General features: G+C 71.2%; 4 protein-coding genes across 4 annotated transcripts in view; 2 read left to right on the top strand and 2 right to left on the bottom strand.

Moving 5' to 3' along the window:
* The window catches only part of CHLNCDRAFT_142362 (hypothetical protein), a gene marked incomplete at both ends in the record, with an annotated part of 1,720 nt that extends 1,202 nt beyond the window's left edge, over positions 1-518 (top strand). Inside the window, one exon of the mRNA XM_005850368.1 lies at positions 15-518. Coding sequence (XP_005850430.1) covers positions 15-518 — 504 coding nt within the window. The remainder of the gene's footprint in view (positions 1-14) is intronic.
* Positions 519-1,633: 1,115 nt separating this feature from the next.
* On the top strand, positions 1,634-3,699 carry CHLNCDRAFT_142361 (expressed protein; the record flags this gene model as incomplete). Its single annotated transcript, XM_005850367.1, has 7 exons — positions 1,634-1,660; positions 1,731-1,809; positions 1,970-2,140; positions 2,276-2,391; positions 2,631-3,113; positions 3,249-3,363; positions 3,569-3,699. The coding sequence occupies 7 exons, from the start codon at positions 1,634-1,636 to the stop codon at positions 3,697-3,699; spliced, it is 1,122 nt and encodes a 373-aa protein (XP_005850429.1).
* Positions 3,700-5,735: 2,036 nt separating this feature from the next.
* On the bottom strand, positions 5,736-7,287 carry CHLNCDRAFT_142360 (hypothetical protein; the record flags this gene model as incomplete). The annotated part of the gene is made up of 4 exons (XM_005850114.1): positions 5,736-5,882; positions 6,035-6,701; positions 6,838-6,917; positions 7,099-7,287. The coding sequence occupies 4 exons, from the start codon at positions 7,285-7,287 to the stop codon at positions 5,736-5,738; spliced, it is 1,083 nt and encodes a 360-aa protein (XP_005850176.1).
* Positions 7,288-7,791: 504 nt separating this feature from the next.
* The window catches only part of CHLNCDRAFT_142359 (hypothetical protein), a gene marked incomplete at both ends in the record, with an annotated part of 4,655 nt that continues 1,773 nt past the window's right edge, over positions 7,792-10,673 (bottom strand). Inside the window, 10 exons of the mRNA XM_005850113.1 lie at positions 7,792-7,998; positions 8,222-8,280; positions 8,396-8,493; positions 8,645-8,747; positions 8,971-9,101; positions 9,315-9,510; positions 9,670-9,748; positions 9,954-10,072; positions 10,235-10,310; positions 10,579-10,653. Of these exons, the coding sequence (XP_005850175.1) occupies positions 7,792-7,998; positions 8,222-8,280; positions 8,396-8,493; positions 8,645-8,747; positions 8,971-9,101; positions 9,315-9,510; positions 9,670-9,748; positions 9,954-10,072; positions 10,235-10,310; positions 10,579-10,653 (1,143 nt within the window). The remainder of the gene's footprint in view (positions 7,999-8,221; positions 8,281-8,395; positions 8,494-8,644; positions 8,748-8,970; positions 9,102-9,314; positions 9,511-9,669; positions 9,749-9,953; positions 10,073-10,234; positions 10,311-10,578; positions 10,654-10,673) is intronic.

Below are 10,673 nucleotides of genomic sequence, written 5' to 3'. Positions count from 1 at the left end.
ACGGCCGCCTGCAGCAGCTGGTGGAGTGGGTGTGCCGCGAGATGCAGTTCAGCTTCACGCAGGGCGGCAGCGGGGTGCCACCCTGGCGCTCGCTGGCGCACGTGCTGGACAAGTGGCGGCTGCGCGAGGAGGAGCGTGGGGAGGGCACCGCCGCGGACCAGCTGCTGCAGCCGCCCCCGCCGCTGCCGCACCTGGCGCGGCCGGCGTGGGAGGGGGAGGAGCGCCGTGCGGCGGCGCAGGCCGAGCAGCAGCAGGCCCAGAAGCAGGCGCACTGGTGCGGCAGCGCCTTCTCGGCGGAGCAGCAGCAGGCGATGCGCCAGCTGCTGGTGCAGCAGGCCATGCAGGTGGGGCAAGCGCCGCCGCGCCGCGCGGCGAGGGCCAGCAGCAGCGCCAGCAGCATGGATGTGGCGGCGCCGCACGTGGGCGGCGGCCTGTCGCCACAGCGCTCGGCCCTGACCCTGGAGCTGGCGGGGGCGCAGGTGCAGCAGGAGCAGGAGGCGCCGGCGTGGGCGCACTGAGCCGCGCTGCAGCAGCCCGGGCCCGCACTGTCCTTTACGGCACACGGTGGCGGCGTGTAGGGCGCCCGCCCCCGCAAGCCCAGACCCCTCCCTTGTCCCACTTTCCCGCTTGCCCTCCCTTGTCCCATCTTCCCTTCCTTGTCCGCCTCCGGGCCACCCCTCCTGCGCAGCTGTGCTGCCCAGCCTATGTACACACACCCCTCGCGTGCACTTGGTCTGCCCTTGCTCAACATGATTTCATGCTCGCCATGTGATGTTCATTTGATCTCATCTCATCTCATCCTATCGTCGTCCCCTACCCTTGTTGTATCCAGGAGGTTCCTGCATGGGCATAGTACTACTTATTTGATCATGAGCGCTGTGTTAGCAATCCATACATGCAGACATGCAGCTAGCGTGGCACACAGGGGCAAAGTTTGAGGACCCCAGTATGCGTGCCATGCGAGATCTGCTGTCTACCGCCACCACAAATGCGCGAGCACGGATGTGTACCAGCATGCCTGCAGTCGCCTCCCTCCTACAATGTGTCCACTCAAAGACAGGAACACCACCAGGCAGCGGTCAACGCCTGAGTTGACCGGTGGGCTTGCAAGAGGCAGCACCGGCGTCTCCACCCCGCCTCTGCACTTTAAGGAGCTTGAAAGTACCGTAGCCTCTGGTCTGGGCAATAGAAACACTAGCAGGACCCTGATAGCAGGGTTCTCTTCATCTCAGTCCCGCCGTGGCAAGGCGGGACTGCGCGGGCGACGGAGGTTGTTGTTCAGCAGCATGTCCCTGTAGGCCCTGTACCCACCCGGCCGCTCAATGGATCTGCAGCATGCCTCCAGCGCATTTGATCAAGGGTTTCCCCCGGCAGTGTTTGACAGGTGTCCTGGGGCCTGGGGCCAGGGCCGCCTGCCAACTGGCAGCCAGCCAAGTGATGATCTCCCCCCAATTCACCCACGTGTGTCGACAGCTCTTCTTCTTCTTCACAGGCAGCCCTGGAGTCTCCACCTGCGCGTTTGTGAGAGTGGCGGGCCAGCCGGAGGCCTCCCCCCCAAGTTTCTGTGCCCATTGCCTGTTGGACCCTCAGCTCGTGGGCCCGCTGCTGAGGCAGCCCCGAGTCAGAGACCACGATGACAAATGCTGCAACCTTCCCCCAGGTGAGGTTCGTGGATGGATCGACAGTCATGTCACACCGGTGCTGCAACCTGTCCCTCTGGCGCTGTTCAGGGTCTGCGGCTGCTGCTGGTGACGTCCCAGGGCTGCGACTCGGAGGCAGCGCTGAGACACCCCGACTTAGGCTATGCCGGTGCGTCTTGCAGCGAGGCTCACTCCCTCGTCCCGCCACCCTGAGCACCCTTGCACCGACTGCAGCTGCTGCGACCCAGAGCTTCCTCCAGCACAGTGCTGCCCGCCCCTGCCTCTCACTGTGCGCCCGCGTGCCCTCCCGGCTCCCCGCCTGCCTGCAGTCACCTCGGTGCACAGCCTGCAGGCGGGGCAGGCGTGCTTTGCTGGCGGCGCCGCCACTTACGACTGCGTGCTGCTCGACCAGCTGCTGCTGGCGGCTGGCGGCAAGGCCCAGGGCGAGGCGCTGTTCAGGGCGGCCGCCGTGGGGCAGGCTCCCGTGGTGCTCGTGGGAGGTGCGCGGGCGGGGCGTTGTGGCGGGCAGGCAGCCAGCCCCTTCCAGCCTGCCCGCCTGCGACCCCACAGCACATGCTCCGCTGGCCTCCACAGCCCACACCATGCTCGCCCAGCCGCCACGCCCCAACCTGCAGAGAGCCCCAGCCATGAGGAGGTGATGGAGGGCGTGCGCCTGGGCGCCGCCGACTATCTGGAGCGCCCGCTGCCCTTCCTCAAGCTCAAGACGCTCTGGCAGCACAAGATTCGCAGGGTGGGCGCCTGCCTGCCTGCCTGCCTGCCTGCCTGCCTGCCTGGCTGGGTGCATCCTTCCGTGCTTGTGTGCAGCCGGCCAGAGCCTTGCGCAGGAGCGCAGAGCCATCGGGGTTGCTTTGGGTGCTGCTGTCGTCGTGGCTGGCCGGCGGCTGGGGCAGGAGGCCGGGCATCCACTGCTGGCAGCCGGAGGTGCGTCCACCCGTTCCACCCTGCCTGCCACCCGCCCATGCCGTGCAGATGATGGTCCACGCCAATGGCGGCGCCCTCCCCCGCCCGCCCTCCTGCCCCCAGCTTCCGGGCAGCAGCGACGGGGCGGCCGCCGCAGCCTCGGGCAGCGCGGGCAGGCCCGTGCCGCGCAGCACCAGCGTCCCCGGGCTGAGCTGCCCCGCCACGCCCTCCCTGCACCCCGCCGCCGCCGCCGCCCCGCAGACCAGCAACAGCCTGGCCTCTGGCAGCAGCCAGGGCCCTAGCCGCGCGCCGGCTGCGGCAGGCGGCGCCGCCGAGCGCTCTGACGCCACCAGCGGCGCGCCCCGCCCGCCGCCGCCGCCCCTGGCCTGCCTGCGGCTCGGCGCCACGGCCTGGGAGGCGCCTGCCTCGGAGGTGGATTGGCCGCCGCTGCCCGGGGACGCCGCCTGGGGCACGCCCGTGGGCTGCGGCATCCCGCCTCCCCTGCCGGGTGCCGCCTGCGCCGCCCCCGCCACGCCTCCCGCCCAGCGCCTGGTGAGCGGCCCTCCCTGCTGCCGCCCGGCAGCGCCGCTGGCCCGCAAGCCTGCCACTGCCGCTGTGCCGCTCCCTCCCGACCTGGCCTCGCCCCTCACGCGGCTGCCGCGCCCGCGCCGTGTGGCGCCTCTGCAGGCGATCACGTGGTGCCCGCCGGGCTCCCTGCCCTGGCCCGCCTCCACCTACGACCTGCTGCTGCCAGAGGACTTTAGCCTGGCTGGCGCCCCACCCACCCCCGCCACCCCCACCGGTGAGCCCCGCCAGGCGCCGGCTGGGCACCCCTTGAGCGCAGCACTTGTCAAGTGTCATGCTGAGGCAGCACTTGCGGTCATGCTGTGCTTGCGCTGTGCCAAACCAGCAGCCAGCCACCCGGCCAGCTCCAGCCCCGCCCGCCTCCCCCCAAGCGCTCTCTCACACCACCTGTCGCGCCCGCATCGGCGGCTGGTGCTCTGCAGGTGCGTGCCGGGGCCCGCTGGGCCTGCGCCTGACCGTCACCCCAGACCTGCTGTCGGGCATCAATGCGGCGCTGCGGGCTGGGCCCACACCCTCGCCAGCCCCCAGCCCCGCCCTGTACCCCACAGCCTGAGGGGCGGCTGCACCCGGCAGGCCAGCAGCCCGCCTGCTTGGCGCGTGTGCGCCTGCCGCGCACACCAGGCTGTGCGAATCACGCGAGAGAAGACAAAACCGAGGAACGACGCAATCTGATTTATTGAAATGATGCTGTGATAATCACTCCTGCCCCGCTGGCCGCCCGCCGCGGCCCAAACGCCCATTTTGTTCCGCTGCTGTTTCCAACCACCCGGCTGCCCCTTTCGTTGCTGAATTCATGGGGCTGCGGCCCTGGGCGCGTGCCTGCCCGGCGTGCGCCCCTCCCCCTCTTCATTAGCGCTGCAAATGCCTGACGCAAGCTGGGGCTGGCTGACGCAAGCGACGCGTGAGGCCCGTTGCGCCGCCGGCCCCGCTGGCCCCCACCCTTCCCATACCTGGCGTCCACACCTCTTTTGGATGCGCCCCTTGTTTGCTATTTTGAGCGACAATTGCGTATGTGCCTAGCCCCCAAGCAAGCTCCCCTTCCCTGTCCTTACATTGTCTACCTATTCCCCACGCACCCAACCCCTGCCCTCTGGCAGCCACGCTCTCTCGGCAGGCTGGCACCCAATGATGCCACCCACGCCGCCGGCAGCCACCCCTCCGCAACTGTTCGGCCCGCTGCCGCGCTGCAACCCAACAGCGGTTACACAACAGGTGGGCATGGATCCAGGTTGTGAGGCCCGGCACCAGGAGTGGGGCCTTGTGGGGATCGGTCGTGGAACCGCGAGCTATGTATCGCCGAGCATGGCGTGAAAACAATGAATGGCAGAGGGTGAAAAACTTGGGCGCAAAAGGGCGAGGGTGCACATCCATCTGGCGGGGGTGGGGCAGGGGGATGGATGCGTCGCGGGTGGGCGGTGGCGCCGCGGTGTATCGAGTGGCATCGGGTCGTTCATTGCTTGCGGCGGCACGGCGCTGCTGGCTGGCGGGTGGTCTTGGGGCAAGGGGCCAAGCGCGGGGGAGGAGAGGGGGGCAGTGTTGGCGGCACTGGTATCGGCTGAGTGCTGCCACAGCAAAACTGAGGAAAAGAAGGGCAGGGGCATCTCGACCGCGTGTGGTGCGGCAGCACGGTGCGTGTGCGGCGTGTGGGTTCCGCCGGGGGGGAGGGGAGGGGATGGGATCCAAGCTACCGAAATTAATATTGAAAGCAGGGCAAGTGTGGCATAGGGCGGGCGGCATGGCAGTGTGGGTGCATGGCGAGTCACCGCCCGGGATGGATAGATGCATGATTGGGTATGTCATCTCGCCTCATTCCCTGTACTAAGCAGAGGGGCAAATATGGGCAGGCTGGGGGAGTGTCAACAAATGTGCCGCACACAGGGCGGCGGGAAGGGGAAGGGCATTTCCGTATTCATCATGCGGCACTGGCAGGGTATGACGTGGCAGTGTCGCAGCGTTTGGGGGCGGGGACCAAGGCAAGTGCGTGTGTGCGCTGCTGGGGCGGGGCCCCAGCGCTCGGCGCTGGGGGCGCCAGCAAGGCGGGGGGCAGGGTACAGAGATGCAGGGTGGGGCAAGAGGGGCGTGCGCTGGGCGTGTGGCACGCTCCCGGGGGCTTGCGGGCTCGGGTGACCGAGTGACACAAAAACGGATCAGATGGCACATGGAACGAAAAACAAGACAGGGCGATAAAAAGGGGGCTACACGCTATGGCGCTAGGTGGCGGGCGCAGCACGGCGAGGCGCGCTGCTGAGGGGTGTGTGTGGGGTAGAGCGGCGAGGGCTGCCAGCGAGGGGTGCTGGTGCGCCTCAGGGATGCATTGGTTGGCTGGGTCGCGGCAAGCCAAGCGGGGGTGGGCTGTCCCGCCAAAGGGCTGCACGCCGTGCTTGGTGGGCGGTGTGGTAGGTAGGCAGTAGGGCAGGTACTTTGGTACTGTATGGTACGGTGGTGGTATCATGCTAGCATGAGGCGGTACCCGAGGCAGCCTGGCCGGCTGCTGGAGACCCGCACCTTGGCCAGGCGGGGGCCCAGAACAGACGTGCGCGCCAGCGCCAAGGTCGGGCAACTGTCCAGGCAGGCGCTGCATGCCTGCTCTCAGGCGCGGATGCCTGCAGCGGTGGGCGAGCGCCCGCCGCCGCCACCGCCGCCGCCCTGCGACTGCAGCAGCGAGGGCTGGTCGCTGCCCGCGGGGCTGTGCTTGGCGGCCACCAGTGCGCTTTCCAGCGCAGACCGCATCGCGCCCTGCACCCAGGCAGGCGGGCAGGCAGGCAGGCAGAGGGGCTCAAGGGAGGCGGGGGGGAGGCGGGGAGGGGACCCTCAGGATGTTCGGACGGCAGCCAGGGCAGCGCGGTGGGCTGTGCGGGGCATGCTGCGCGCAGGCAGGCGTCGCTCACCAGGCTCAGCTGGCCGCCCTCCACCTGCCCCACCAGCGCCAGCACCGCCTCCAGCAGCATGCGCTGCGCCTCTGCCGAGGGCCCCACCGAGGCGCCGCCCTCGCTGGCGGCCAGCTCCTCGCTGCCGCTGCCGTCGCCGCCGCTGCCCGACTCGCTGCTGCAGCGGCCGTAGGCGGCAGAGGCCGAGCGCATGGCGTCCATGCTGCTGCGCCGGCTGCTGTCCATGCTGCCGTCGCGCGCCCAGTCGGCGCTGTGGCGCTGCGGAGGCAGCCCGCCGCCCTCGCCCACCACCCCGCCCGTGTAGCACTGGAGCGAGCCCTGGCTGCCAGAGCCGCGGGCGGAGTGCACGCGGCGCAGCGCGGCGCTGGCGGCGGCGCCGGGCCCCGCCGGGGGCAGCGACGCGCCGCCAGGCGCTCCCAGCGCCTGCAGCGGGCTGTGCGGGTGGCCGGCCCCCAGCCCCATGCCGCCGCCCGTGGACTGGCGGCCGTTGATGGCGGTGATGCGGCTGCTGCGCTGCTCGGCCGTCTCGGCGGCGCGCACGGTCAGCTGCTGCCAGCCGCCCTCCGGCACCACGCCGTTGAGCGCGGAGATGGCGGCGGCGGCCTGCACGGTGCTGCGCATGCGCACCACGGCGCTGCCGCCGCTCAGCCGCACTTCGGCGGCGTACCTGCGGGCACGGGGAGGGGGCGGGGCACGTCAGGAGGAAGGGTGCAGGGTTTGACCGCCAGCGGGTGGGCGCACGGCGGCGGCCTTCCTGGGCCCGGCGGCCAGGGTGGGGCCCTACAGAAGCTGCGCCTGCTCACAGCTTCACATCCAGGACGTCGCCAAAGGGGGTGAACAAGCCGGCCACCGCCACGGGGTGCTGCAGGCTCTGGGGGAGGCCCTGCAGCAGCGGGGATACCAAAGGGTGGAGGGTGGTCAGCGGGCGGGCGGATGGGGGAGAGGGCGGAGGGCATGCATGGCGAGCGGGCGGCATGGCGCACCTGCACATATATCTTAGCTGCGGCACTGTTCAAATTTTGGTGGTGCTGGGCTGCCTGGGCCTCGGGAGGGGGCGGGCTGACAGACCAGCTGCCCTGGCCGGGCTCGGACAGTCGGGGCGCAAGCGTGGAGAGGTGCTGCGACTGGTGCAGCGTGGCGCCGCCGTCCCAGCCGGCACTCTGGCTCCAGAGGGCCGAGTTGGCCAAGTTGGATGCGGCCGTGGGCACCGGGTCCAGCTGCGCTGCTGTCTGCGCTGCCAGAGGGCCCCACATGGTGGAGGCGTTGGGGGGAGGCAGCGGCGGGTGCAGAGAGTGCGTGGGAGAAGCTCAGGACCGTGGCCCTCAGACCCTTGCTCGTCGCCACTGCGCCGCGACCACGCACTTCGAAATGGCAACACAAGCTGGATGGGGGAGGGGGCAGAGGCTTTCCGGAGGAGCCACCATGCGGCGCCAGGGGCGCCGCACGTCCCCAACATGCTGCATGCGAGCTCATGCTGATGATCGGGCTGGCCGGGCCATCCCCCAGCTTTCGGAATGGGCATGCCGGCTAGCAAGAAGGCCGCACCGGGGCCGCCGGCGCCATCTGCCCACTGCATATGGCTTACCCTGCTGCCGTGGGTGCTTGGCATCACCGGGTTTCTCTGGCGGAGCACAGTGGCGGTGTAAAATTAATCGGGCGGCCCAGAAGGCCACCAGCTGCTGGCCTCCCAAAAACCCTAGTCGGCCTGCAAGGCGCACCCACTGGCGGCCAAACGCACGGCTTACAACCAATCAACCCTATCCATCTGGGCCGCCTCCCACGACAGACCAGCTCCGAAACACGTGCAGGTGGCTGCACAGCGCCTCCATCGGCGGCGTCACGTTGCGCCCCACCAGCAGCCCGTGCACCTCCAGCCCCAGCGACTGCCGGGCGGCGGCCAGCCGCTCCAGGATGTCCTCTGAGGGCTGCGGGATTTCGCCGTCCGTACAGAGAAGGATGTCGGCCTGCGGGGGCAGGGCGCAGAGGGGGGCGGAGTGGGCCCCATGCATGCGTGCTTACAAGCATGCCTGCAGGCGCGAGGTGCGCTCGGATAGAGTCGCTTGCACGCACGCATGCATGCATGCACGCGCCTGCACTCCCAATGGGCGTGGATGCCCACAGGCAGGACCTGGAAAGCATAGCATGCAAGGCAGCAGCTGGCGCGCTCTCGCACTGCCCGGGGCTCACCAGCGCCCACTCCTCGCGCCCCACCCGCTCCAGGCTCAGCGCCAGGGGCGCATCCACATCTGCCACCAAGAAAGGCAGAAGAGGGCGGGGATCAGCTGGCGCCGCGCAGGACAGGGGCCGGCCAGGCAGCACAGAGGCCCGGGGGCGCCCATGCTGCCGCTGCCCGGCACGCACCTGTGCCGCCGCCAAAGCCGCAGGTCAGGAAGGTCAGCAGGTTTTTGAGGGAGGCGGCGTCTGTGCCCAGCTCCAGCCCCACCACCTCGCCGGGGCCGCTGCGCGCAGCAGGCGGGCGGCGGCGGCGCAAGGGTGGGCACAGGCAGGGGGCAGCGGCGGGCAGCAGGCCGCGCGCGCCCGGCAGGCCCCGGGGCACAGAGGGGCGGCCAGCAGGGCAGGCGCCGAGCACCCCCTCCCCCCCACACACACCTGAACGAGTAGAGGTAGCAGGGGCGCTGCTGGCGGTGCGCGCCGCGCATGCACTCCAGCGCCACAGCCTTGGCCACCACCTCACGCGCGCCGTACATCGACCCTGCACACGCGCGCATGGGTGGTGGTGATGGTGGTGGTGGTGGGGGGGGTGGCAGGCTGACCCTCCACACCTCGCTGGCCCCCTTGCACACCCGTGCCCCACACCCGACGCCAGGCGCCGCCCCGCGGTCGCCCTCCCTGCGGCCGCCCGCCGGCAGGCCCCGGGCCGGCCCCGCCCTGCGTGCAACCTACGCGCGCCGCCGCCGCCGCCGCCGCCAGCGCACCCGATGTGTCGAGGCAGACGATGATGGGGCCCAGCTCGGCGGCGGGCCGCACCTCCAGCCTGCCCGTCAGCCGCGCGCGCTCATCATCCACCCACCCCTCGCGCTCGTAGCTCATCAGCATGCGCTCAGCCCTGCACGCACCGGGCAGGGAGTGTGCGGCAGGGAGTGAGCGGCGCAGCGGGCGGCCGGGTGGCGCCCACGCGCAGCGGCCGGCCGATGCTGCGGGCACGCTGGCGGTGGCAGAGCGGTGCGGCATGGAGGCGCAGGCTGCGCAGGCGGCCACACCCGGCCGGCTGGCCGCGGCACCCTGCCCGGCGCAGCCCGGCCTGCTGCCCGCCGCTCACCTCCTGGCCTGGAACAGCATGCGGGCGCCGCGAGACCCCTCCCGCGTCATCACCCGCTCCCCCTCGCCGCCGCCGCCCTCGCCGCCGCCCTCGCCGCCCTCGCCGCCGCCGCCGCCCTCCTCGCCGGCCGCCTCCCAGCGCGGCCAGCCCGCCGCCAGCAGGTGCGCCTCAAAGGGCAGCATGCGGCTGAGGTCGCCTGCAGGCGGGGCGGCGGAGGCGGTGGGGGCGCTCATGACAGCGTCAGGGTGGGGCAGCAGCGGAGGCAGGGAGGCAGGCAGGCGTGTCTGGCAAGCAGGAGCGAGGGGCGGAGCAGCAGCGCCGGGGGCCAGACGGCGGCGGCGGGGCGGGCGCCCACCCGAGCGCGTGAGGCCGCGCGTCTCCTCTGGCTGCATGGGCGAGCGGATGACCCCGGGCGGGCTCCTGCTGTTGTACACCTGCGGGCGGGAGGGGGCAGGCAGGCGCAGCGCAGGCTCAGGGGGTGGGCCCAGCGCACCACCGCTGCTACCGCCGCATGACACGACACGGGCGCTGGCGGCGCGTGTGCAGCAGGCCCCCGCCCGCCAGCCTGCCCGCTCCCCGCTGCCCCTGCCCAGAGTGCTGCAGTGCTGCAGCCCTGTGCCGCCACAGGCCGCGGCGCACCTGCTCGGGCGCCTTTTTCAGCGGGCCCTTGCCGCCGCCGCGCCCCAGCTGGCGCACCAGCTCCCGCAGCTCCTTGAGGTCCTCCAGCTTCTTGCGCAGGGACGCCACCTCACGCCAGCCTGGCGCAGCGCAGCACAGCAAGCGCAACACAGCCAAGTGAGCCAGCAGCAGGGGAGGTCGAGCCGGCAGCCGCTGCCCACAGCACGCCGCCCGTGTCATTGGATGCACGGCAGCGGGCGCGGCGGCACGCGCGACAGCCAGCAAGGCGCCGCGCGCCGCACCCGTCTGGTGCCACACGCTGCTGCTGCTGTCAAAGCCCTGGGGCCCCTCCAGCAACCCGTCGATGTCGTCAAACGCCTGCACCCGCGGCGGCAGCAAGGGAGAGAGGGGCGGGCAGCGGGCGCGGGCGGTGGCGGAGTGATGGAGCAGGCAGCTGGCATCGCCAGCACATGCGCCCGCCCGCTGCCGCCGCCCGGCTGCGCACCCGCACCCGCCACGCGCTGCGGCAGCCCGCCACTGCCTACGCCTGCCGGCGCTGCTGTGCCGCCCCACCCACCCGCCCACGCCACCAGCTGGGGCCCGCTCCCACTGTGGGCCAGTGCCGCCACCCCACCCGCCCACCCACCTGCTCCGCAATGTCAATGTTCTCCATCACAGGTGCCCACTGCTCCTTGAACCCCTCCAGCAGCTTCTCAACCAGCTGCCGGGCGGAGCAGCAGT

The sequence above is a fragment of the Chlorella variabilis genome (genome assembly GCF_000147415.1).
Source record: "Chlorella variabilis unplaced genomic scaffold CHLNCscaffold_4, whole genome shotgun sequence".
NCBI lineage: Eukaryota > Viridiplantae > Chlorophyta > Trebouxiophyceae > Chlorellales > Chlorellaceae > Chlorella > Chlorella variabilis.
This window is presented reverse-complemented; position numbering and strand designations above follow the sequence as displayed.